At 42.8% G+C, this 26,284-nt stretch overlaps 1 protein-coding gene across 1 annotated transcript in view; it reads left to right on the plus strand.

The window, feature by feature from the left end:
* TLL2 (tolloid like 2) overlaps positions 1 to 26,284 on the plus strand; it is a 97,221-nt gene that overhangs the window by 69,856 nt on the left and 1,081 nt on the right. The window contains exons 9-20 of the mRNA XM_062579883.1: positions 2,351 to 2,466; positions 4,485 to 4,587; positions 7,513 to 7,629; positions 12,517 to 12,662; positions 13,591 to 13,786; positions 16,551 to 16,676; positions 19,196 to 19,356; positions 20,069 to 20,249; positions 22,279 to 22,404; positions 23,290 to 23,417; positions 24,216 to 24,429; positions 25,089 to 25,339. Coding sequence (XP_062435867.1) covers positions 2,351 to 2,466; positions 4,485 to 4,587; positions 7,513 to 7,629; positions 12,517 to 12,662; positions 13,591 to 13,786; positions 16,551 to 16,676; positions 19,196 to 19,356; positions 20,069 to 20,249; positions 22,279 to 22,404; positions 23,290 to 23,417; positions 24,216 to 24,429; positions 25,089 to 25,339 — 1,865 coding nt within the window. The remainder of the gene's footprint in view (positions 1 to 2,350; positions 2,467 to 4,484; positions 4,588 to 7,512; positions 7,630 to 12,516; positions 12,663 to 13,590; positions 13,787 to 16,550; positions 16,677 to 19,195; positions 19,357 to 20,068; positions 20,250 to 22,278; positions 22,405 to 23,289; positions 23,418 to 24,215; positions 24,430 to 25,088; positions 25,340 to 26,284) is intronic.

Consider the following 26,284-nt stretch of genomic DNA (forward strand, 5'->3'; position numbering starts at 1 on the left):
GATCTTGGCTGTCTGTAACAGGCACTGTGGTTTCAGTTGGATGGAGGGCAGTAACGCTCTTTATCCTGTGGTAACAGGATAAACAGCGTCCACTGTGTTATGTGGTAACATAGTACGTTTTCCCAGTGAGTTAGGGCTTTCCTTATCTTTTCCTGGGGACAGCTTCATTCACATAAATTTTTAAGCAAAGAAAGAGAATGTTCATATATCTTGGCAAGTTATAGATTGGAATCCCCCCTCTACTAGGACATCTTGCCACATACCCACATTCCTAGAGTCATCCTAAGCAGATGGCCACTTCATACCTTGTGTTGCCTGTGGCAATGCCAGAGGAATGGCTGAAAAATGGCTTATTGCTCTCAGAATAAGTATGGCTGGGATTCAACTTCTTTGCAGTGTTCATCTGCTAGGCTGCATGCATTTCCTGGTTGAGGGTCCTAGGAGCATCCTGCATTGTGAAGCTGGAATTATCCTAACAGATTGTAACACTGATAACAAGTCAAGGCATCTTTGCAAGACGTGGAAAGGAATAAGTTGCATTTGTTCTGTGAACAGAAGCCTTCAGGATTCTTTTCCAGTACATGCAGGCCATCACCTTTTAAGAGCACTGCTTTGTGCCAATGTGAAGAATATAGACATCATCTCTTGCCAAACATGTTGGGAGAGGCTGGAGATTGGCTGTTTCTGCAGACAACAAAACTTCTGTGCAATGCTACTTTGTAGTTACATAATATTAAGGGGTGTTCTCAGGGCTCAAAACTGTTCCTTTGAGGAGGAGGGAATAACATGGAGGTTTTAAACTCTCGTTTTTTGCTTTACACCTCTAGGGCAGTTGCATGCATTTTCCTACCTGTTCTATTCAATGGTGCTTCTTTCTAGCAGTTTTTAAATACCTTTGCGTTTCCTGGCAGGAATCTGTTTACTAGAATCCATGCTGACCTGTGCCTTGAAATATGCACAACTCATTCCTAGTAGTGACTCCACCTTCTGGAGCACGCCTGGGAGTCATTTGGTTCAGCAAAACCCCTTTTTTGTGTCCCTGCCTATTGTTCATCTTGTCTGACCTGTCAAGCTGTGGGTCAAAGTACTTCAGGGAAATTAAGAATTTCTGGCCTAGGTGACTCCCTTTCCCTTTTTGGAAGATATTAAACTTCTTGAATGGGACCAGTCTCTTTTCACCTCCAACTTCCGACCTGCCCATCTAAATGTGACCATGGCTGAAAATTAATGAGTATGTGATAGCATCAGACAGAGAAGCATCCACTGGCATTTCCATGAGAAAAAGCCAGATATTTGGTCTTGTCAGATCTTTCAAAGCACTACTGCTTAATGAGGGATTTTTGGGGGCTGCCTTGCTGTCACTGAGGAAACCAAGTTGCAGGTCAAGGGCAGCATTATAACATCAGTGGTTTATGAAATTAAAAAAGCAACTGGAAAGCAAGAAAGCCAAGGTCCCTACTTCGTTGGATGGGTATTTGCATGTGTCTGGTGAGCGTTCTCAAGGAAATGAGAGCTTTGAAATGTGAGATCCTCTGACCTAGCCAGTCAGCTGCTCTGCACATGTACATACTCTTTCCTTGTTCCAGCTCAGTCCCCTTGGCTCAGAGACTTACCTTACCACAGGAACTGTGGTAGTGAGTGCTTCCCCAGATGTTGGAAGCTGCCATTCCCTAAACAACATATGCTTGTGCATATTATTTGCTTCCCAGAAGTCATTCTGGGTTTTACCTTTCATCAACGGCAGCTGGCCATAAAAAAAGGCAAGGTGGAGAGGAGAGGAAGCTGCAATGTTCACATTTTACCTTGTGCAGTGAGACAGCAGAGTGGATGCTGGACAGCCAGAGCCTAAGCACAGGAGAGCTTGCCCTGCTTTGGTTACAGTGTTTTAACAAACAAACAAACAAAAAGGCAATTAACAATAGTATGTAAGGAGAACTGTATTGAGTAGCATATAATAAAGTGAAAACAGATTTGCTGGCAGCAGTCTTGGGGTTGTGGAGGGGTTAATATTTTGTATTTGATTGATGGATAAGATACTCCTCAACAGAGGTAAAGCCTAAATGTGCTAGCATGCAGTGGGAGGGAGAAGGGTGCCTTTTTAAGAGGCTGTTTCACTGTCCTTGGGCTGATAAACTTCTACCTGGTAATCCTGGTGATTTTCACATCACTTCCTTTGGTGAGATCTTAGATGGTAAATGGCACCTTTGGCTACTGCCAGCCAGGATTGAATGAGCATCCTTAGAGTACAAGCCACAACCTATATACAACAGCCAGGTGCAAACACTTTAACAGACCCTGATGTCTTTCAAATGGTAACTCCTTGCTACTGTCTTTTTTTCTTTTCTGGCAGCTTGTGGAGAGACCTTGCAGGACACAACTGGGAATTTCTCAGCCCCTGGCTTTCCAAACGGTTACCCCTCCTATTCCCATTGTGTCTGGAGAATCTCAGTGACCCCAGGGGAGAAGGTAGGTGCAACACCAGCTCAAGGTGTGCTCTGCACTTCTCTGACATGTGGCTTTGCATGTGACAATAGTGTTAGCAGCTGACAGCATGCTCTAGATTTCTAGAGTGCAGAGTTGGAGGCTCCTGAGCAACATCTTTGTCATCCCAGAGACTCACCTGCCTGCAGGAAAGGAGTCCCAGGGGTCAAGAATATTTGGTCCTGAGGAGAGGAGAGGCAATGTTGAAGTAGAATCTCTTTACGGTTTGGGGGACAATGTGTTGACCTCTGAACTCACTCCTTTCAGTTCAAGGCAAAACCTTTCCTGGATAGTTTCCTCACATACTCAGCTTGCCACCTGATAGTTGACTGAGCTGAGAGCTGAGGAAGTCACATTTCAAAGCCCGTTGTCAGTCAGTTGAGTTGCATAAAATGTGCCAACAGGATGGGTTCCTGGAGGGAGCGGGAGGAATCACAAGTGATGCTGGTTACTTGCCACTGTCACACAGGCAGAATATCCCTGTCAGAGGAATCATGCCGAGACCCGGCGTAGATCAACCAGCTATTCCATCCACTTGCTTTCTAGCTCCTTTTGCTTTATTGATTCTCCTGTAGAAATAAAATCTTCCCTTAATTCATAAATACCAGCCCTTTAGACCCTTCATATTGCAGCCTGACTTTGGAGCTCCTCGGCAGAGCAACTTCATTGAGGACCACCCTTGAGAAGCCTTTAAGACTCTGACTCAAACAAACAAAGGCAAAGTTCAATTTTTTTTTCAGCAGTCATCTTGTTCTTAGACTCAGTTCTGTTGCCTACAGGCCTAGTCCTATGCAGTAATGAACCCCCACCATGAACTTCAGGGAGAGCTTTGCAGGGGGAAGAGATATCATAAGTAATCCAGGCTCTGAAATAATTACAGTGTGGCTTTTACAGTGTAAACTTTACTTCTGCTACTATAATTTATCCTTTTGTTCCTCAGCCTCTTTAGAAGAGTTACATCAGATATAACCCAGCATCTAAATGCTGAAACACTGGTATTAAAAAAAAAGAGAGAAAAAAAAAGAAAAAAAAGGAAGATCAAGTTCAGATTAAGTGCTTCTACTTATTTTGCCATGTTTAAACAAATGCAATAATTGGTACACTGTAGTATCACAGCAATGACACTAGCTCAGAGCAGATATTGGTTTTAGTATTCGTCTGCATAGAAACTCCTGATGAATCTCCTTTTGTTGTCTAAAGTCAGAGAATTGCAAAAGTCTGAAGAAAAAAGTTAGTAACATCATTACCAGCATTCTGTACATCCTGCCAGATCTAGTACTTTGCTTTTGGAGAAGAATATCTGTTTTAACCTAATAACATTCTTTTGGCAAGGAGTAGAATAAGATATAGTTAAAATGTTGCAAGGACATAATGCCACAAGTATATCCCATGCAGCGACTTCCATAGGCCTGGAGCAGGGCCCATAATCCTTGTTATGGAAGAAGGAGACCAAAGGGATAACATTTTCAAACTAAATACTGCTCTGTAAAGCCACTGAACACTGTTGAATCACAGTAACTATATAAGCATAACTGCCAGAATGTGGAAATGTGTCATCAAAATTAGCTATTTCTTACAAGAAGTGTCATTTTTGTAAGGAACAAATCTCAGACCTCTGTGGTTTTGGACAATGTGTTTCTCTATATTACTGACATTAATCAAAAACAAAGATTTTATTTTTTAATTGAAAGAACAAAATAAGGCTTTTTTAGTAGCCTTTTACTAATTGAGGAGCAATGACTGTATGGATTACAGAATGAACAATAAAGTTACTTGTACTATCTACTGTTGTGTATGGTATGTATATATGTTTTTTTTTAATTTAAAACACCCTGGGAAGCCTTTATTTTTGGTGAAAGTTGATTAAAAAAATCCAACTTGTTGTCCAGGTGTCTTCTACTGCATGCTCCCTTATATAGCGTAATAGCAGATAAAGCACGTAATCTGTAGAGCCTTCTCTTTGAAATGACTCTCTTTGCAAAGTATGTCCTTTTTCTTTACAGATTATGTTAAACTTCACATCAATGGACCTGTTTAAAAGTCGCCTTTGTTGGTATGATTATATTGAAGTGCGTGATGGCTACTGGAGGAAGGCTCCGTTACTGGGTGAGAGGCTATTTTATTTTGCTTGCATTTTGTGTGTTCTTCTTGAGCCTATTGCAAAAACCTTCCTTTACCTTTAAGGTGCCCATGTCCAGCCAGTGCACTGGTGTCCATTAGTGTCTCCATCCAGAGGTGTCAGGGTATTCATACCAAACGATTCAAGCTCCTTTAGCAGCAAAAGCGTTATTCCTTCCTCTTCCAGCCTGAGAACTGAGGCACAAAGGAAAATTAAGGGCATAGCTGAGATTAAAAAGGTGATCTGTGGAGTTTTAACCACTTTAAACCCTTTTCTATAAGGCCCAAGTGGAACTGTCAGGCAGTTAGGAGGAAACAGCCATACAGCTTCTTGCTCAAAGTCCTGCCATTATTTCTCCTTGAGAATACAAATACAGAGTAGTTGGTACTTTGGACCTCTGTACTTCCAGCTGGGAACCTGCCTCTGGGCAAGGAGATAATTGATCATGCCAAGAATGTCCAACTGCGCAAGGGCTATACCGTAATACTGTTCCCAAAGATCTAAAGAAAATACAGCTCCTCTTCAGTGTCCTCTCTATTCTTCCACCTCCTGCTATCAAAAGACTTCAAGTCTTCTCCCACCCTGCGTTGCTGCTGACTCCACCTTAGTCCAGAGAGCCAGGAGTAGCTTGCGAGACACCTGGCAAAACCCTTAGACTGTGCGGCAGCTGGTGAGTTCCTCATGGCTGTAGGGAAAGGAGAGCTCAGAGCAGGTAGTGAGGATTTCTGGCTTCTTTTTCTACTTTGCCACTGACTCTGATCTTGACCGTGTCTCCTAATCTCACATGTCCCTGTACATAAAATGGTGCACACAGCCCTTCCTCCCTGAAAGGTAAGGAAGATGACAACAATCAGCTTGCGTAGCATCACCAGCTGTTTTAGGGATGCTGTGCCTGATGCTGCAGCACAGATCTGCGCTGGTCAGACAGCATGGTCAGTGGGGCTACAGAGGTGCACCGCCCACTTTGGCCCCTTTGGAAATTCCAACCTTAATGCCAGATGAAGTTCTTAGGTTGGAGCTGTGCTGCTCTCTAGAGGCTTCTGTGGACCTGTATTGCTATAAAGTGTTGGCAGCTGTTTTTAATGTTTCCTGCCTGCTTTGTGTTTGGCAGCAGCTGTTGCTGGTTTCTACAGCACATGCATCACATTGCTCCAGTGGCTGTTACTTACTTTCTCATAATTTATTTTCTCTGCTGAGTAATTGAAAGGTATTTCAAAAGTGAAGCACCTCTCTCTCCCCCTAACGCAGGTGGATTTGTGAGCATTTCCATCTGTAATGAGAGGCTACATGAGTGGTCACAGCTCCCACAAGGGGCTGAGCCCATGAAATTAGCTTGGAAGAGCAGACAGGCGGCAATTCAGCAGAGGGCGGGGAGGGGGATTAGTGTGAATTGTGAAAGCACAGACTTCTTGTGGAGAAAAAAAATACATGTGCACTGCATATTTTCCCAGGGAAGTGTGTGAAATCCCAGCCTTTAAATTGTGTATAACTTTTTATGAATGGGCCCTTTATCATACTGTGAGGATTTTGCTCTTTCTAGTTCCTCATCTGCATTTCTTTTCCTTGATGTCCTTGTTAAACTTCAAGTCTAAATCTAAGAGGCAGTTGTTCAGTGACCCTAGAGGAAGGAGTTTTGCAGTGCTGATGCTATTTGTTAGCATCCTCTTTGGAAGTGGAGTTGGGAGATGCTGCTGATACACTGTGGGCCTGTCACACTGCACAAGCAGTCCTAGGCAGTTTTGGGGTACAAGGAACTCAGAATGGAGGAAGTGAGTAGAGTGAGGGTCTGGACTAATATTTAGATGTGGGGGTTTAACAGAAGAAAAAAGAGGGGAAGGCAGAGAAAAAAGGTATTTAGGGGCAGCTGACTAGGCAGGGGGGCTCTAGGCTTTTAATGCACAGGGCTCATGCCAACCATTCTGCCCCTCATACAGAAGAAAAACAACAAACTTCTCTGCCTCACAGTCAGCAGGCCTTGAGCTGTCTATCTCATTTTCCAGTGTAGGGAGTCACTAACACAGCCTGCTTAGGGGAACTAAGGATCTGTCTTGCAGGTAAGGCATCAATGGAGTTTTACTTAGTAGAGGTTTTTCGAAAAAGACTCTGGTCTGGTGATTCAATTGGACAAGGTGCCCAGGCCTAGTAGAATTCAGCCCTGCCAGTGTCAGCTGAAGGGAAGCACCATGTTTGAACTTCATGCTCTCAGTACATACTGAAGTGTTTGCTTTGTGCTCTGAGGAGCTTCGGGCTGGAACAGGTAGAGGAAGACCAGGGCTAAATTAGGGTTATTGCTGTTGTCCTGGCTACTCTGGCAGTTGCTATTTGCAGCTGCTCTGTTTCAGGATTCTCCCTTGCTATTGGGATTCAGTTATTTACCGGTGCTGCTACTGAGGATTAAAGACTGAATGACTGCAGAAGTTTAACTTGGAAGAGGTAGATTTACTGGGGGAGGAAGAGTGGAAGAGATAAAGGGTCTATAGCACTTGTTACAGGATGAGCTGTGTCAGATGGTGGTTTAAGAAATCTGCATAGCCCTCTTTCTCATCGGAATGGCACATCTCAAGAGAGCAGGGATGATTCCTTACCCTTGTCAGGTCATCTTCCCAACTGAGTGGTCAAAACAAGAGCCCCGTTTAATTTACCGGGGCAATGGTGGCTGCATTTGTGAATACTGGATTCTGGTCTCAGGTGGAAAAAAACTTTATTAATTTAATAATTTAGGAGAATATGAATTAAGGGTGAAAAAAGAGAAAATAATTCAAAAACATGAATAGTGTATAAAACATGAATGTTTTATACAAACACTGCTGCTTTAACCACATATTTTCTTCATTTTTTGGAAACTTCAGGGCCTGCTACATTGTGCTGCCAGTCAGCTGGGAAATCTTGATTGTCTTTTTCCTGCTTTTTAGGTAGATTTTGTGGCGACAAGATCCCCGAACCGGTAATTTCCACAGACAGCAGGCTGTGGATCGAGTTCCGGAGCAGCAGTAACATCCTAGGCAAAGGCTTCTTTGTGATCTATGAAGGTACGGCCCTTAGCTAGAAGGACTCTATCACATTGCATGGAACTTTCAGAACTCGATGCAGGGACTTACGAGGTCAGTAGTTCTGCTTCACCGTGTAGTTAGACATGGCCCCCACCCTTGTTTTTAAGGGTACTGGCAGAATTTGCAGGCTGTTTCAGGGGACATGACCTGGGTCTACAAACTAGATCATCACATTTGCTTTCAGGAATAGGCTGGCAGCACAGGGCAATGGCTTCTGTTCATAGGCCATGGTTCTGTTGTTTGCCCTAACTGGTTCCTGCAAGCAGCAGTGCTGTATGTAGTTGAGGTTACTTTTAGTAACCTCAGGCAAGCACAACAGGCAAGGTTCTGTTCATAGATTTTATATCTGTTTATATCACTTAATGCATCCTATTTTGGGTTGTTTACTTAATTCAAATGCAGAAGATTTTTCTTTGGTTTCTCTTTTGTATGTGATACTTACAGAAGCTTGGAAATTAGCGTGTCACTTCTGCTGCTGCTCAGATGCTTCAGAGGCTTGAATGGCACTGGGAGGCTGAGACTGCTTCAGACAAGGAGCAGTGTTGCCCAAGTGACTAATGAATCAGTAATGTCTGTTTTTCAGATATGCCTAATTTTGACAACAGTGGTTCTAAAATGTGTTAGAAGCTTTTGTTTTCTGGGCAAGAAGCATTTTCTTAGAAGTACCAGTGTTATCAACAGTATTGAGGTTGACTATATTAGTTCCGATGATACATCCTCTTTCTGCAGTCACAGAGACAAGCATGACATTGGAAACCCAATGCTGAATGTCCAATATATTCATGAATAATGAAACTAAGAAATGGAAGTGAAGAAAACACAATACTGTTAGGGAAGTGCAAATAAAACAAGGGTTTTATGACAGTGTGGGGCTAGCAAATTGTTTTCACAAGAAAAATATGATTTCGAGAGGAATTGTTACCCCAGAGACAGAGGTAGCTTACCTTATTTTTTATCTCTCTCCAGACAAGGAGCTGCTGCCTGGACCATGTTGTTTGTAACACCCCTTTTATGGTAGTTTGCTGGAATTAGAAGTGATCAAACTAGTATGTCTATAATAGTCTATGCTGTTTTATTTTGGTTTGTTACTTCTGTGGGCTACTCAGCTTAATTTTTACAGCAGGTTACTCTCCAGTAATATCTGGTCTAACTTTAAAAAAAGAGAGGAAAAAAAAAAAGCAAGCTCGGCAATATTCTTGGGAAGCAAGTTCTCTGTTCTTCATCATATGTGTTAATATGGCATCTTGCTTCAGATTGATAAATGATACTGAAAGAAAATTTATTTGATATTAGCTGTCTGCCAAAGTCAGTTTGCAAAACATTGTTTCCTCTGGATAATTTTCCATATTTGCTGTTGATTAATTAATAAATGATCCTGAATGTTGAGTGAAAATGAGCAATACTTGCTTCACAGAAAGTGAAGTGGAAGTGGACTGTGCATCTAGTCGTTGAACTCTGCATCCCTCTGATTCTTTGTATTTTCCTACCTCTTCAAGGCTTTTGCTTTTTATGTAACATTTTCCCTCAAGAAGCTTCCCTTTGGGAAGGTATAAAATATACTGCTAAGCCTGACAGCAAGCACAGAGAGTTACTGATGGAAGCCAGCTTGTGCCCAGAAACAGTGATAGCCCATTTCGTAGCTTTTCCATAACTCTGCCCCCTCTTGTTAAAGGGGAAGATACTAAAGATTATCTGTATTTCTCTACATATTTTATTTGCCAAAGTGGGAATGTTTCCAAAAATCTTTCTTAATCTCTATTTCCCTCTGATTCAAGCTCTGTTAGTGGACTGTTTATTTCCTCATTTTCAGGTAGTTTTCTCAGCTGCTGAATGACTTTCTTGTCCAAGCAATAAGGGTAACTTTTATTTCCAAGAGGAACTGTCCTGAAGTCTTTAACTGCCGTTCCTGTTACTTCCTCTTTTTCTTTAGAACTCTTCTCCCTCACATGTTAAAAAGCAAACATGAGTTTTACCACAGCTTCTCTTTCCTTTGCTTTACCAAGAGTGCTTGTAAACTCCCATGTAGCTGAACTTTACTGGCACCTCAGGGGTGTGGGCTGATCTTTGAGTTTGGCTTCCTCCAGTTCTTGACCATAAGGTTTTAAATAGCTGGGAGGAAAGAGATAGAAGCAAGTAGCCCCATCAAGGGAGGATTATCTGATACTAAATCTTATCAATGTGTGTAAGTATTTGAAGGGAGGGTGTCAAGGGGATGGGGAAAAACTCTTCAATAGTACCATGCAAAAGGACTGGAGGCAACGGGCAAAAACTGAACCACAGGAAGTTCCGCCTGAGTATGAAGAGGAATTTCTTCCCTGTGAGAGTGACGGAGCACTGGAACAGGTTGCCCAGAGAGGTTGTGGAGTCTTCTTCTCTGGAGATATTCAAAGCCCGCCTGGATGCAACCCTGTCTAACGTGCTCTAGGTGACACTGCTTGAGCAGGGAGATTGGACTAGATGATCTCCAGAGGTCCCTTCCAACTCTACCCATTCTGTGATTGTGTAAATGACAGAAAGTTAGTGCAGTGAAAATGTCCTCACTGTTCAGTCGTATTGTTCCTTTTCTTTCATGAGATCCAAGAAAATCTTTTCCTCTTGATTTCACGATTTGATGGAGAAATTGCTGGTAGTATCGCCTTGCAGCACTGCTAGTAGGAAACAGCTTTGCTCTGGGCTGGTATTGCCTATCTTCTGAAGCTGCTCGGAAGTCCAGAATTGGGGTCTGCCAACAAGCCCAGACACTGTGAATTTGGCATGGTTATTCACTTCTCAGGCTCTGTCAGCAGATGTTATTTCCATTTTGCAATAAGCTCTTCCAGTATATTAGCTACTCAGCTGAATTTCAGTGTGAACTACTGCAGTGAACAGGGAAAATACTGCGTGCTGGCTGACAGCTTTGTGACTATTAAACAACCGTCATTCATCGTCTTTGCTCTTGCAGTCCTCTTTCTGTTAGGTAGGGGTGACAATTCTTTGCAGAGTCCCCCAGTGGCTCTTTTCGGCACCACTTCTACCTCTGAATATATAAACTTGAACTTCAATCTGAATTGTGTTCTGTAGCTAAATTTTAGTTAAAAGTATTTAATGATGTTTGGCCTTAGCACTGGATGCTACGGCAAAAAAGAATAGCGCTGTCTCAGCAAAAGAGTGCGTTTAAATAGGTAGTTGTTAAATACTAGTAATTCACCAGGCAAAACCAAGACAACATAACCTCACACAAGCACCCTTTGGGACATTGTAGAGCAACCTTCATCTGAACTGCTAACATAATGCGTTGTGGGGAGATCCTGAGTGTGAGGTAGACTGATGTCTAGCAGATGCCATTGTAAGGTCATCTCTCTTGTACTTACTGTCAGTGCTTTGCATTTGTTTCATTTTAGGCACAGCCAAAAATTCTTTTGCCACCTTCAGGGGTGTCTGTGTATGTTTGACCATGGAGTAACATTAACCTGTTATCATAGAATCATAGAATTAGTAACGTTGGAAGGGACCTCTGGAGATCATCTAGTCCAACCTCCCTGCTCAGCAGGGTCACTTAGAGCATGTTAGACAGGGTTGCATCCAGGTGGGCCTTGAATCTCTCCAGAGAAGGAGACTCCACAACCTCTCTGGGCAACCTGTTCCAGTGCTCCATCACTCTCACAGTGAAGAAATTCCCCCTCACATTCAGGCGGAACTGCCTGTCCTTCAATTTCTGCCCATTGCCTCTTGTCCTGTCACATGGGACAACTGAAAAGAGTTTTTCCCCATCCCCTTGACACCCTGCCTTCAAGCACTTACACACATTGATAAGATCCCCCCTCAGTCTTCTCTTCCCCAGGCTAAAGAGGCCCAGCTCTCGTAGGGCAGATGCTCCAGCCCTCTGATCATCTTTGTAGCCCTACGCTGCACTCTCTCCAATCGCTCCATGTCTCTTTTGTCCTGGGGAGCCCAGAAGTGGACACAGTACTCGAGATGAGGCCTCCCCAGGGCTGAGTAGAGGGGCAGGATCACCTCCTTCGACCTGCTGGCAACAGTCTTCCCAGAGCACCCCAGGATACCATTGGCTTTCTTGGCCACAAGAGCACCTTGTTGGCTCATGGTCAACTTGTCATCTACCAGCACTCCCAGGTCCTTCTCTGCAGAACTGCTCTCCAGAAGGTCGGCCCATGCTGAACTGATACTGTCTTTAAGGTCTCTGCTACTCTTGTATTAAACTATGTTTTATATTTAGTTATCTGTTCTTGGCCTTTAAACTTACTAATTTCTGCATTTACTACAAAGCTTGAATTTTCATGCCCAGCAGTCAGCTTGATGGTCTCCTGGTGAACTGTTCTCCTCATGCTTGTTAATATTGCCATCGTGTGGCTGGATTAGATTTGTCACTTTTTTTTTTTTTTTTTTTTTTTTTTGATTTGTTATTTTACCCTGACTGGTTTAGCTCAGTTGGTTAGAGCACGGTGTTGCTAATGCCAAGGTCATGGGTTCAATCCCCATATGGGGCTATGCTGAGGGCTGGACTAGATGATCTCCAGAGGTCCCTTCCAACCTTATGATTCTATGATTTTACATCTTCTCTTGGTCATTAGTGCTGATACCAGGTGTTAGGTAGTTATAAAGGTGACCAGCACTGGGAAACATACAAATCCATAAATCTTCTCTGTCCCTATTTGTTCACCTTCTAAGGAGGCTGATACAACAAAACAGAAGACACAGTCATGAAGATTGAATGTTGTATTTGTAAAAACTTCCGTGACTTGTGTATTCCCTTTATAGAATTAGGGGTATCAATACAGATTTGAGTGAGGAAGAAGGCCATTTTTGGAGCAGACTTTAGCTAAGGAAAAGCCTGTAATCTTGTGTTTTTGCTGTTTGTTTTTTATGAAGCTATTTGTGGTGGAGAAATTCACAAAGATGCTGGCCAAATCCAATCTCCCAATTACCCAGATGACTACAGACCTTCCAAAGAATGCATCTGGAAGATCACAGTTTCTGAGGGCTTTCACATAGGAATCACATTCCAAGCCTTTGAGGTGAGAAAGGTCACTGTGCGCTGTTGAATGGTTATTACAGTGTATATAGGTCCTTTAAAAGTAAACAGGAAGTGATTTAAATAATAGCATGTTTAAAGAAGTCTTTTGAATAGTTCAGAACATTATTTCTCCTCACCAGAAGATCACTCAGGTATTTTCAAGCCAAGGTTTAAATACAATGAATTTTTGAAAACTTTTACTGTAGACAGGAGGAATTAGAGGGGCACAAAATAGTTGATCATGTTAAATAGGGAAGCATGAGTTCCTGTCTCTTCATTCTGGTCAAATGAATTTGAATGATTGAAATCAGGCAAAAAAATAGTGTTGCTCTCACTGTGGCTTGGCGTGTTTCAGTATATTTGTGACTCTCTAAAGAAACATCATGGTTCAGGCTAGCAGTTTATAGGATGTGTTAGACTCTTGGTCAGGAGCCCTATGAACTGTTTGCTGACTACTAATGTATAAGTCAAAGACAGGAGTGGGCAGGACCTGGGTTAGTATGCAAGCCCCATCTTGCCCACAGGACACTATGGCTTGTGTACAGTCCAAGAAAGGGCTGACACCACAACATCTTAGCTATTCCGTGAGCCTTTTTCTTTGTTTTTTTTTTTTTGTTTGTTTTTTTGTTTTTTTTGTAGTTGTTCTGCTCTGTCCCTTACAGCTTCTCATGGCAAAGCAGCCTGTCGATAGTCAAGGATCAAGCTTCATGGAGAGATAGCCATGAAATGGCAGTAGAACTGACATGTGCCTGTGCTTGAATGTGGTTTAGGCTGCAGGAATGTTCGATGGCAGCCATGAGACAAAGGCCTAGTTGTGATCAGTTGTTTGGGATGCTTCTTTGGAAGCTGATTGGTGGGCAAAGTCTGAGTAGCTAGGACTCAGAGCTCTCATAGTAGTCAGGTACAGACACAGCCCTTTTCCTTTGCAGATCGAATGGCATGACACATGTTCTTATGACTACCTGGAGATCCGAGATGGCCTCACTGAATACAGCCCATTGATCGGTCACTTCTGTGGCTATGAGAAGCCAGAAGATGTCAAATCCAGCTCAAATAAGATATGGATGAAGTTTGCATCAGATGCAACCATCAATAAAGCAGGCTTTGCAGCAAATTTCTTTAAAGGTATGTCTTCTAGTAACTCTCAAGGTAAAGGTCAAGGATCGGTCATTGCTTAACCTACTGTCATACCAAAGCAATCAGTTACCCTTATATCTATTTTTAGTTGAAATTTACTAGTCTTGTCTGTACAACTGTCAATGTCAAATTTATATGCAAATTGCTTTGAGTGTGTAGATGGGGCCGAGGCTAAGGCATGAACACTGCCTCCCTGATGAGACAGAGTACCTACCTAAAAAAAATGTTAGCGGTTCATCTACAGGTCAGTAGCAGCACACACACTAATACCTTGTGTTTAACATCTGGACAGCATGTGGCCCCCATTTATCTATGCCAAGGGACACTGACATTTTCCAGGAAGTTTACTAGTACTGTTCAAAAAGTGGTGAAAACAACTGTCTGAAGTTATACACTAAAAGAAAACTTTGGAGAGGGAGAAAGTTTGAATGCAAGGAGAATCCCAGGGAAGATTTGCTTGCTTTAGGAAACAAATGTGTTCCTAAACAGAGATCCTGTTCAGGAAGATGTGAGCCAAGACAAAGGTTTTGCTAAGAGCTGAACCTTTCCAAGCATTCTGGTGGCTTAATAGAGGCAAGAGGCAAATATCTAACTGCTTGGAAAATACCTGTTGGAACTGCTGTTAGGTGGATAGAATCATGTTTCTCTTTTATTTTTGTACACCTGTCTCTGAACGTAATAGCTGCAATGCCAGTATTTGGATTGTGTAAGTCCTTTCTTCTACTTTAATTTCTGTCTTCCATTTAGGGTGATTAAAAGATCTCTGGCAAGTATTGTGGTGTTTCATTCCAGATGCTGGACAACTCTCACAGTGCTTGGATTCCCTTCCTTAAATTCTCAGATTCCATAAAGACACAGTCAGTACTTCTTCCCAAAGATGTGTTAGCCTCTTTCAGGAGTGATAGTGCACACTGACTGTGTGGCACAGGTGCCTTCTGGGGTCTAGCACTAGCCAGAGACTTCTTGGCCTGTATAATATGAAGTTTTCCTGCAAGTTTATAGAGTACACCTGCCTCTGAAATGTTTTCTTGGGATAAAGATGCCCAGAAATAGATTTTGAGATACACAACTGTAGTTCATGAGTGTTTATGGTGTCACTGAGTCCATGCTAGTAAGTCCAGCTGAGAGGCAAAGTGTATTCGCTTGGGCCAAGCACCACAGTAGCCATAGCTATGCAGCTTCTAGCCAGGTTGCCTTGTGGGCAGAGCTTATTGATGTCAGTTTCAAAAGCTGTGTAGACATACCTGCAAGCTCCATGTGGAGTTTCAAGCTGGGACCTGAAGTCTACTCTATCCAGAGGGATTCTGATTGGCATATGCTCCTTAAATGAAGTAAATGAACAAATTAGATTGCTCTGCAAGCAACCTGCAGACTGCCGTCCTCAGCTGACAGAGCACTGGATCAACTTTGCCTTAATGAATTGTTGAGCTACAATTACATGTCTTATAATGTTGGGAAAGAAAACAGAGTTAAGGACTGAACTGAAATTAATGCCCTGTGAGAACATGCAGTGCTAACTTCTAGCTTTTCAGTGAAAGTAAACCTGCAGACAGTCAGATCACAGAAGGTAGGTCTTTGGTCAGGTCCAAGATGACAGTGTCACGAAGATAACGAAGATCTAATGCCCATTCCACCACGTATATCTCAAGGGAAAGCTCTAAGACTATTCTTCGTTAGTTATCTTAATTTTAGTGACAGTTGTATCACTGAAGCCAGATCTCTATATGGTTGAAATATTAGTAGTGAGGTGCCTCTCTTGCATGCACATTGTACCTTTCTTCTTGATGGCGAATGTTAGGGGAAATAAAATACTTTGCAAAATATAGCTGCCTAATGCCAGGACACCAGTATTTATGTCGCTCTCTTGGTGAAGATGGGGATTTTTGATGATGATAGAAGTTGCAGCCTCTCTTTTCTCTCAGCAAATGATTTAACAGCCAGATTAGAAGTTGCTGTAATGTGTCCAAGCACAGAGCAGCAAAGCAATACTCTCTTATTAGTAAGTCCACAAATAGAAACAGGAAAATGAAATCTATTTGAACTGGAACTGTTACAGCAGAGGGCTCCTGACTGTCGAAGGCTTTGAGAAAGACAGTGCTATCAGGACTGTTCCCATTTGGTCTACGTAGCATTAACTTTTACAGGAGCACGTCCATAAAACAATCTATTAAGGGATGTACATGGAATCAGGAGCCAGGGTGAGAAGATAGTAAATCTGGCTATCTCTATAATAAAATGTCAGCTTAGATTGTTGAGATCTGTTTGGGAGAACCTGGTTTCAAAATCGAGTGTAGCAACTAATGTGTGTCTACAAACAGGAAAAACAATCTGCATGTCCTCCCAGGTCCTTTGCTGTACTTTATTCAGTGGGATATGATTATAATGAGCTTATTATAATGAGCTAGTTTTTGATACGTCAAGTCACTTAAGAGTATAAGGAATAAAAAACAAAAACAACAAAAAAAGGGCAAATGAGAACAAAATGCAGTAAAGTTTTTACAGGAGATCGTGTTTTCCTGCATCTGTCTAGAAAAAACACTTAGGCCCTGTGGGTGGTGATAGAAATTTTTAGCCTTTGAGTTTTTGGTGGTAGGAATGCTTTAGCACTTGTCAGGTTTGCTGCAGTGCCTGGTCCATGGGCTCTGCTTGTCAGGCGGGACTCTGTTCTTTCTGCCCCAAAGTGTTGCCTAGGAAAATGTTAGGGAATTTGGGTGCTTGGAAAGTGTGACTTGTTCTGTTTTTCTCCTGACAGAAATGGATGAATGTTCTCTGCCAGACAATGGTGGGTGTGAGCAGCTGTGTGAGAACACACTGGGTAGCTACATATGCACCTGTGAACCTGGCTATGAGCTGACTGCTGATAAGAAGAGTTGTGAAGGTGAGTAGCGTACAGATTGGAGCATCTGTCTTTAGGATGGATACTAAGCTAGTAATGAAATTGAACTAGCTTGGAGATGATTCTCCTTTCCTCTCCATCTTTGTTTCTGTGTACTTGCCCCACTATTTTCTTTTGTCAACATTTCCCATTTAAATCAAGTTTAGAGTGAAGAACTGAAAATACTCTGATTCTCTGCTGCCTAAATCCCTCTTAAACCTTGCTTTCTGGCCTGGGATCCATGATCTGATCGGAGTTCCCACAATGCACCATAGAGAGGTGCCATTACCTTGTGACAGTTGAATGGTCCGAGTGTGTCTTGGGAGGTGAATCTCGGATGAGAAATCCAGTTTACAGAAGGCAGTAACTCTGACTACCAGATGGCATGACAGGAGTGCTACAGAATCAAAATATTTCAATCTAAGGCTGAAAAACTTAAAAAAAAAAAAAACCCTGCTTATTGTAGACAAAAATATCAATGTTTACTCATGCAAAATAGATAATGAATCAATTCCATTTTTTTGATACAAGAAAGCATTCATGTTTGATAGAAGCTGTTTTTGTCAGCACTATAGTTATAGAACCACTCTCTTGCAACAAGTGCTTACTTTCACAAACAGTGCAGCTACCAGCGTTGTGAAATCCACATGTTGGTCTTATCTCTTATTTTTTCCTGTTAGCTGAGATATGTTTAGGAAACTCCACATACTGTGAATGAAACCCTCAAAGTGACCTGGTTCGCCCTGGCTTCTGCTTTAGCCAGTCTGTTGAGCAAGGCTGATGTTGACTTTGTGGGAGCAGTTAGGTGCATGCAAAAGAATTCTGGAAGTGATACCTTATTTTTTAAATAATTTGTTGCAGTTCTGAGCAAGTCAGTGTAATTTTCCAGGCATTTTCTGGCCTTCACTCTTAGCCTCCTATTTCAAACTCCATTTGTGGGCAATACAGAGAGAGTAGTTTTTGAAATTGTAGTGATGCACATCAATGTTGATAGCTTTTGCTGCTCCAGGTGTTACTCTACAAAATGTAATGCAATAGGCAACAGCATAATGAAGATAAAATGCATTGCATCTGGATACTGAAAGCACACCACAGACACATTTTTTAGTTTTGAGGCCTACACTGGAAACCTCAAGAAAATTTCTTCCTTTGAGACAGACAGTGAATGCAGGGACTAAAGATCCTGGTCTTAGGATACCTTAGGATGGAGATCCAGTGCTCTCCTGCCTCTTCAGCACAGAGCAGGTCTATGTTACTGAGAAGACTGCTGCAGATGTAGGTCTGTGGTGAGGACTGCATGACTCCCCTTTGTGTTGCTGCTCCGTACTTTCACTTGACACAGGAGTGGTCCGTATAGCTGAATAATCCCCAGCTCAGACAGCTGTGCTCATCCTGATGGAAAGGGATCTAAGTTTAACCACCAGGTTGCTCAGATAAATGCTAGGCCCCACTGAAGGAAATGGTTGTTCTTGCTCTGCTAAAACTAGTGAAGCACTATAGGTAATAAACAAATGAATTGGAAAGTTTGGGTGAAAATCTAAATGCTTTGTGCAGTCCTTACTTGTCAGTTTTGTTTGGCTCTACCATCAACACCCTTGGTCATGTTTCCATTTGTGCTTGAACAAGTCCCTAAAACACTTGCAGTTGATATGCAGCTTCACTATGCCTTTTGCATTGAAGTTGCTCTTAATTAGTTTAGTTCTCTTAATGCAAAATGATACTGGGACCAAATCACAGGAAGCTTTTATCGCTGTGAATTTTGAGGATCTGGCCTTATCTTGTTACCACTAGGAAACAGCAATGAAAAAATTGCTTCATTGCAGGTAGAATTTTGCATCCAAATAGCAAACTGAGGTTTATTCCTTTGATGTAAAAGCCATGTCCTCTCTTAGGATGATGAAGCTGAAATGTCCTGAATTTTTAAAGGAAATAGGAGAATAGAACTGTCTCTGAGTTGTTGTCAGTTTTCCCTAGTTAAGATGCTACCCACATGTAACAAGCCACCAAACTGCTGACATAGGTATCTTCCCTAGGATTCTATTACCTTCTAATTAGTCAGCTGGTGAACTTCAAAGGTTGGTAGGACAAAATGTCATCACTCTGTATGTTTTGGATTGGGGCTACAAGTATTTTAGGTTGCAAAAATCAGGCATTTGAATGCTATCAGAAATATGGGTAAACTTACTAAGCTGGCCTTATCAGATGTGTTGTGTATGTCAAGTCTGCTGATTCACAGTAAAACCAAGGCCATAGAGTATAACGGAGATCAGTCTTGCGCAGTTAAGGTAGCTCTCACAGCCACGGACTAGCTGTGTGTTCTTCACTTGTGATTTATAGTAAGTAAAGTTTCTGCTTTCTCCATAGCTCCCCCCCCCACCCCCCTTTTAACACCTGTTCCGGAGGCTGGGATTTGAAACATGCCACCAGCCAGGGTCTGATTTATTTTCTAGCTAACAATGTGGCCCAAATTCTGTGTCTGGATGGAACCAAGTAAACCTTGTGTTCATTTATTGCCTCTCCAGCTGCCTGTGGGGGCTTCATCACCAAGCTCAATGGGACCATCACTAGCCCTGGATGGCCCAAGGAATATCCTACTAACAAAAACTGCGTCTGGCAGGTGGTAGCTCCAGCCCAGTACCGGATCTCTCTGCAGTTCGAAGTGTTTGAGCTGGAAGGCAATGATGTACGTAACCAGTCCCGGTATCTTAGCGGTGTAATTGTTGGATAACCCAGAACTGAATAAGTCTTTGGGGTACAAAAGAGTATGTGTTCCACTGATGGAGCTTCTGGTTGTTTCCCAGCCCTTGAGAGCCATTAGCAGTAATTGTTCTTGAAGCTGGGATCTGTTTTCCCTAGAGAGTGGAAAGATTAAAGCTGTTTTGTTATAAATGAGGTTTTTTTCCCTCTATCTTCTCTCTAGCTTTGAATATTTTTAGGTGTTTTCCATCCCCTATTTGGTGTTTTCCCCTCTGTGGCCTGCTTTTATAGGGAGGTCATTGGAAATAAACAATGAGGTAGTTCGTAGGTCGAGGATAAACAAAATAAAACAGAGTTCTCTGCCTTGCCAGGGATGGATTCTGAACAAAGCATTCAGGTCTTACTTCCTGCACTGTAAATGGGGGCAGTGCTCTTCCTTAATTCAGCAGGCTGCTGAAGTTCAGTAAAGGCTGTCAAGCTTTCAGACAAGGAGGAAATTATTTTAGCTAGATTAAATGGAACCCTGCTATTCTGATAAACACACTCATGCTATAAGACAGAGGAGAATTTGGGGAAATTAGGAGTATGCTTGAGTATAGGGGTGTTTCCTTTACCTGTCACTCAAGCCTCTGTCCTCTTCCTCTGAAAAGCTCTGTTCTGTCTCCATTGAGCTGAGAAACCTCCTCCTTTCTTGACAGGTCTGTAAATATGACTATGTTGAGATTCGCAGTGGGTTGGCTTCTGACTCCAAACTGCACGGCAAATTCTGTGGGTCAGAGAAACCTGAAGTAATCACATCATACAGTAACAACATGAGACTGGAGTTCAAATCAGACAACACAGTCTCCAAGAAAGGGTTCAAAATTCACTTCTTCTCTGGTATGTGGCTGTTTTTTCTCTGTTGCTTGGTTGTCTTGTCTGAAAATCTTGTTTTAGGTGAATTTTCTATGGAGCTACTGGAGAGAGTCCAGCACGGGGCTACGAAGATGGTCAGAGGGCTGGAGCATCTGCCCTATGAGGAACGGGTGCAAGAGCTGGGCCTGTTTAGCCTGGGGAAGAGAAGACTGAGGGGGGAATCTTATCAGTGTGTATGAGTACCTGAAGGGAGGGTGTGAAGGGGATGGGGAAAAACTCTTTTCAGTTGTCCCATGTGACAGGACAAGAGGCAACAGGCAAAAACGGAACCACAGGAAGTTCCACCTGAATATGAGGAGGAATTTCTTCACTGTGAGGTTGTGGAGTCTCCTTCTCTGGAGATATTCAAGGCCCACCTGGATGCAACCCTGTCTAACATGCTCTAGGTGACACTGCTTGAGCAGGGAGATTGGACTAGATGATCTCCAGAGGTCCCTTTCAACCTTACTGATTCTATGATTCTTCAAGCTCCTTTTAATTTAGGCAGCCGACTGCATGGTTATTTACATCTAAAAAATATGGTTGCTCTGTGTTGTGACTTTTTCATCTTGGTTTCTCAGCACAGTTTGTGGTCCAGTTTCACAGTGTGGTGCCCAAGGTGCGTGAATTTCATCAACGCTCCCAGTCCCCTGCAGAAGGAAGCACTGGGAAACCTGATCCCAGAAGTTCTTTCTGCCTCAGGAGTCATTAGCTTTCTCTCTGAAACTAGAAGAGCTAGAAAATTTCCAGAAGTCTTCTGTACTGCAATCCATCCTATCTAAGCTTTGCATGCTATTGGAGATTTCTAATCCCTTGGTCTGAACCTTTCATAGCTCTTTGTTTCAGTGATGCATCTTGTGGTAGGCATTTGTAGAGATTACGTGAAAATGGAACCACGCTGTCCAGAAGTGGACCAGTATAAATATTTTTGAGTAGGACAATTTGCAGCTAATCAGACAAAATGACCTCAAATTAAGGTAGATGCAGAGGAGAACCAGGGCAAGAGAACTGGCTTATTAAGTGTAAAAAGAGAAAGGATGGGGTAGAGTATGTTTTATCTAGAAATATGTTTGGGTGTGAAGAGACAGAAGAAGGTAATGCAGTCCAGGGAAAGCACAGGCACAAGAAAAATTGGAGATAAGTTGGAGATAAATGAAACCGGACTGGAAACCGAGAAAAGATCCTAAGGTCAGAGCACTGAGATTCAGGAACACCTGCTATGAAGAGCAGTAGGGACAAAATCCCACTTTCTTTTCAGCTGGAACAGTTTGTGAAGGGAACTGTATGTAGTGGGAGGGTGCTAAGTAAGTGGTTTCCACTGTGCTTTCTGGATCCTTTCCCTTTACTTTAAGCCTGAATTTTTCTAAGCCAAACTGCTTATATTTGCTTATGGAAAAGGTGGAATAGAAGTGTCTGATCTTCCATTTTCTCTGCTACCTACACGTGCCACTGTCCCATAAGGGTGAAAAAGACAGGCCCTTCTTTGGCCCTGTAGCTTCTGCATAAAGCTAAACACACTTGAGTGAAAATCTACTGAGACATATTGCAGCTTCAGAGATCAGCTTATACCTTGGAATCTCTTTTCCATGTGGTTCCTTGTGCTTTCAGACAAAACTATTTAAAGATAAGGGCTCATCAATGTACACAGGAACTTGAAAATATAAATATGGGCCAGTGGATTTTTTGCCTAAGTAGATAAATTTGTGTAATATTTCTCCTGAACCCTATTCTAAAATAATGAGCCATTGCTCTTAGTTTTCTGTTAACAATAGGACTATTTAATCATTCAAAACCTACATTATATAATAAAATACATTTGTGATGTATTTTATGGAATGAAAGATGATTGAAAAGAATCATACCTGAGGCTAAAAATGTGACTGGACTAATCCAGCAGCAGAGATTTAAAGTTTGCATTGGTATTTGCCAGTTTGGATATGGGAATCGCAGCTGGTAGCTGCATTAGCCTGTTTCTTGCTGGCACCTCAGTATTTGTTGGTTTGATCCTGCTCAGACAAGGACGAATGCTCCAAAGATAATGGTGGCTGCCAGCACGAATGCATCAACACCTTTGGGAGCTATGCATGCCATTGCAGAAACGGGTTTGTGCTGCATGAAAACAGCCATGATTGCAAAGAAGGTAAGGCCCCCACTTCTTACATCCAGGCAAGTTAAGCAGTCTTTATTCTCAAATGCTTCTTGATCCAGAGCGCTTCCTGCCCCATATTGGAAGCATGTTTGTACAGCTGGGTGGCATACCAAGGTGGAGCACTGATCTAGCTGAAAAATTCTCCAGCAAAAGCAAAAAGAGAGTTTTTGTTAGCTGGATCTATTCCCCAGTCTGGCCCTCCACATGGCCATAGGGATGGACAGAGTTGGGAGTAAGAAGCTGGGCTAGCAAAAGAAGCCAGTAAGTAATTGTGAAACACCACCTTGTTGTTTACTTGTTGCTCCGGCTATCATTTAAGCCTTAGGTTCAGTCAGAAGAGAGAGACTGAGCTGATCTAACACTTTGATGCTTTCAAAAATTTCATTATTTTTACATATCACCCCTGGATATGTGCTCCCGTGGCCTTCCATGGAGGAAGTCTCCACTTGCCTGATTTCTCCATGAACAGATTCAACTTGCTGAGTCAACAAAACAAACAGCTCAGACAGGGCTCAGATAGCACCAGCGTCAACTCGGTGGAGCCCGTGTCTTTGGGAGCAGGGGAGAAAAAATGGAGGAACAGGAGTGGAGGAAGAGGGAAGTAAGATGACCTATTGCACCAGCTGTCTGATTAGCTCAGCCGCCTAGTCTGGCTGCACTCTGGGATATCAGAAGTATAAGCCTTGCTAGGCACAGATTCACCCAGAACTATGCAGTAATCCTAAAAAACTGTATTCAATGATTGAAATATTCTCTGCTTCTGCCCTTTTGAGGGTTTCAGTGGACAGGGAGGAGCAGGTAGTACAGTACAGTAACACAGTTCCCTTGTGAGACCTGCCTCGATGCCTCCATCTTTTGATCTCTCTCTCTCTCAAGCTGGTTGCGAGCACAAACTGAGCAGTGTGGAGGGAATGATGAGCAGTCCAAACTGGCCTGACAAGTACCCCAGCCGGAAAGAGTGCACCTGGAATATCTCTGCAACACCTGGCCACCGAGTGAAAGTAGTGAGTAACAGAAAGCGAAAGAGGAGAAGCAGGCTAAATTATGCCTTGCTAAAGTGATATCTCCCTGCCATTGTGTGAGAGGAAAGGTTAGTGGGGTGCTAGATGGAGGGGGTCCCAGGAGGCTGCCTCTGGGCTAGGAATGGGCAGAAAGTCTCAGAGGGGCATAGGGAGATGAGGCAGCTTAGAGGAGACTCTAAGGCAGTGCCTGTGGAACACGGCCTGCTCTGTTAAAAGAAGGTGCAACAGGCAGTTACATGCCCTCTCCTCCCTATCCCTGCTTGCAAGCCACTTTGCTGGGACCATCTTCACATAAAGTGAGGGCAGTGCCAGTCCTCAGCCTCTCTGAGGAGGATGCATCAGCCCCATTTTACAGTGCAGACTGATGCATGTGGCAGGACATGCCCAAAGCTATGTGGCCAGTCCATGCCCTTGGGGAAAATAATTCCTGGATCCAAAGGAGTCTTTGGAGGAAGTAATACTGAACAATTGCCCATTCAGTGCATTAGGCAGGATTACCAGCAGGGAAAATGAGAGTGTATTGGACTTGTAATTGAAGACCATTGTCATGCATGCATGCAAGGCAGTAGAGTTAAGGCTACAGAAGATGTGCTTATGAACTGAGCTCCATCATCCTGAGATCACTTTCATCTGAAAGCATGTGATTCTGTTTTTGTTTGCATGTGAGGAGTTGGACATATTATTTGACCTATTTCTTCTTGGGCATTTCATCCTCTGCTAAACAGCTACTCAGATTTACAAGCATCTTTCTTAATTCTACTTATTCTGTTCTTACTGCAGACCTTCAATGAGTTTGAAATTGAACAGCATCAGGAATGTGCCTATGACCACTTAGAAATATATGATGGGCCCAACAGCAAGTCGCCTATCCTTGGCCGTTTCTGTGGCAGCAAGAAACCAAACCCTGTGGTGACTTCTACTAACAAGATGTTCCTTAGGTTTTACTCTGATGCTTCTGTACAAAGAAAAGGCTTCCAGGCAAAGCACAGCACGGGTAAGCTGTGTTTCCTGCCAATACCCCAGTGTGAGGAGGTGTGATCAGATTTCTCACTGCGGTGTTTGCCAGGCCAAACCAGACACACTTTTCAACAAAATGAGCAAAACCTGAGTTTTAACTGGTTGTAAATAATGCTAACCAGTTTCCAGAACATTGTTTGCACTGTACAGTTCATGCCAATTTCCATATCAGCTGAGAGGTCTCTTCATAACAGACATTCCTACTCATCTTTTCATATATAAATTAGAGATGCTTGGTTGAGGAGCAACTGTTCTTCTATTCTTCAGAATATGAGCCTGACAAAGAATTGCCAGTCAGGTGTATAGGCCCACACACAGAACAGGCCCATGTTGAATGGGTTATGGTAGAGACAGAGGTGTGCTGTGGGCACACACAAGCTTAATCTTTTATTTGTGGCAGCCCTGACTGGTCTTGGAAACCTTAGTTTTAATCAAGGTTCAGTTTTCTGAAATCTCTGCAACTGCAAACAAATGAAACAAATTCTAAGAGTGGTAGTGTATGTGTGAGTAGATTGCTGACTGCCTCCTCCTGGTTGGCTGCAGATCAACTCTGCACCAAAGTACATGCATTTTACACAAACACTGTTATGAGGTGGAGTCTCTGGGAGACTGTTATGTACCCTCTTCTTCCTCCAGAGTGTGGTGGCCTCTTAAAGGCTGAAGTACAAAGTCAGGAACTCTATTCCCATGCTCAGTTTGGGGACAACAACTATCCAGGACAGTCCAACTGTGACTGGGTGATTGTAGCTGAAGATGGGTATGGAGTGGAGCTGATATTCCAGACATTTGAGATTGAGGAGGAGGCTGACTGTGGGTATGACTACATGGAGATCTACGATGGTTATGACAGCACTGCACCCCGACTGGGACGCTTCTGTGGCTCAGGGGTAAGCCATGGTGGTGATGATTTCTTAGGGGTACCTGGAAGTCACAAAGAAAGGTATTCTTATATTCTTTTTGGAGAGGGCAGCTGACATAAACTGGGATGAAAATGCTTTTTGTGACTGGTCTTTGCTTACTCCCCTATGGCCAGAGATCACAGCCACTTTATTTGATACACAACTTGGTTTGGAAACCTTGCCAATTGACTTCTCCTTGTTAGTACAGAGCCATGAGAAGCAGCATGGCACTGCCCTGTGCTGTGCCCCAGGACTGCAGTTAGAACATTGTGTAACTGTGGGAAACTCAGCTTCCAAAGCCCAATTTAATCCTTAGTCACTTTCTTCCTGAAGCAAGGTAATGTTGCAGCCATGCTGTGGAGAGACTTGCAGAGTTGCTTGTTAACTGCAGGATAGTATGTTGTCTCCTAAACCATTATCTATGTCCTGATTAATAGAGGTGACTCTGTTAATGCAGGCAATAATGAGTGGTATTTAAAAGCAGAGGTTCTGTGTTTGATTTATCTGTGAATCCAGCATTGAAATGGAGAAGGTGATTATTGAATTTAAAAAGACACAGACAGGCAGAAAGAGTGTTGAAACAGGCTTGGCAAACTGGGGAGATGGTTTGGAAAATAAACAGAGGTAGAGCAGCTCAATGTGAAGCAGTTCAGGCCAGATCACACCAAATGACTCATTAACACAAGGATGAAAAGAAGATTGGCCAGGAAAGCATCAGTTCTGTAGAGAAGCACAGGTAGGTTTAAGTAGGTCACAGCTCGTCAGTGGGGAAGAGAACAGGAATTTGCAAGTAAGATACAGTAAATTATTCTGCCACTATTTGACCCTGGAAGGGCATCAGCTGCAAAATAGGGTCCAGTTTGGATTGTGTCATTTCCTGAAAATAGTAGAATCATTTAGAGCAAGCTCAGAAGACTAGAAAAATAACAACAA

This window comes from Rhea pennata, chromosome 7 (assembly GCF_028389875.1).
Source record: "Rhea pennata isolate bPtePen1 chromosome 7, bPtePen1.pri, whole genome shotgun sequence".
Lineage (NCBI taxonomy): Eukaryota > Metazoa > Chordata > Aves > Rheiformes > Rheidae > Rhea > Rhea pennata.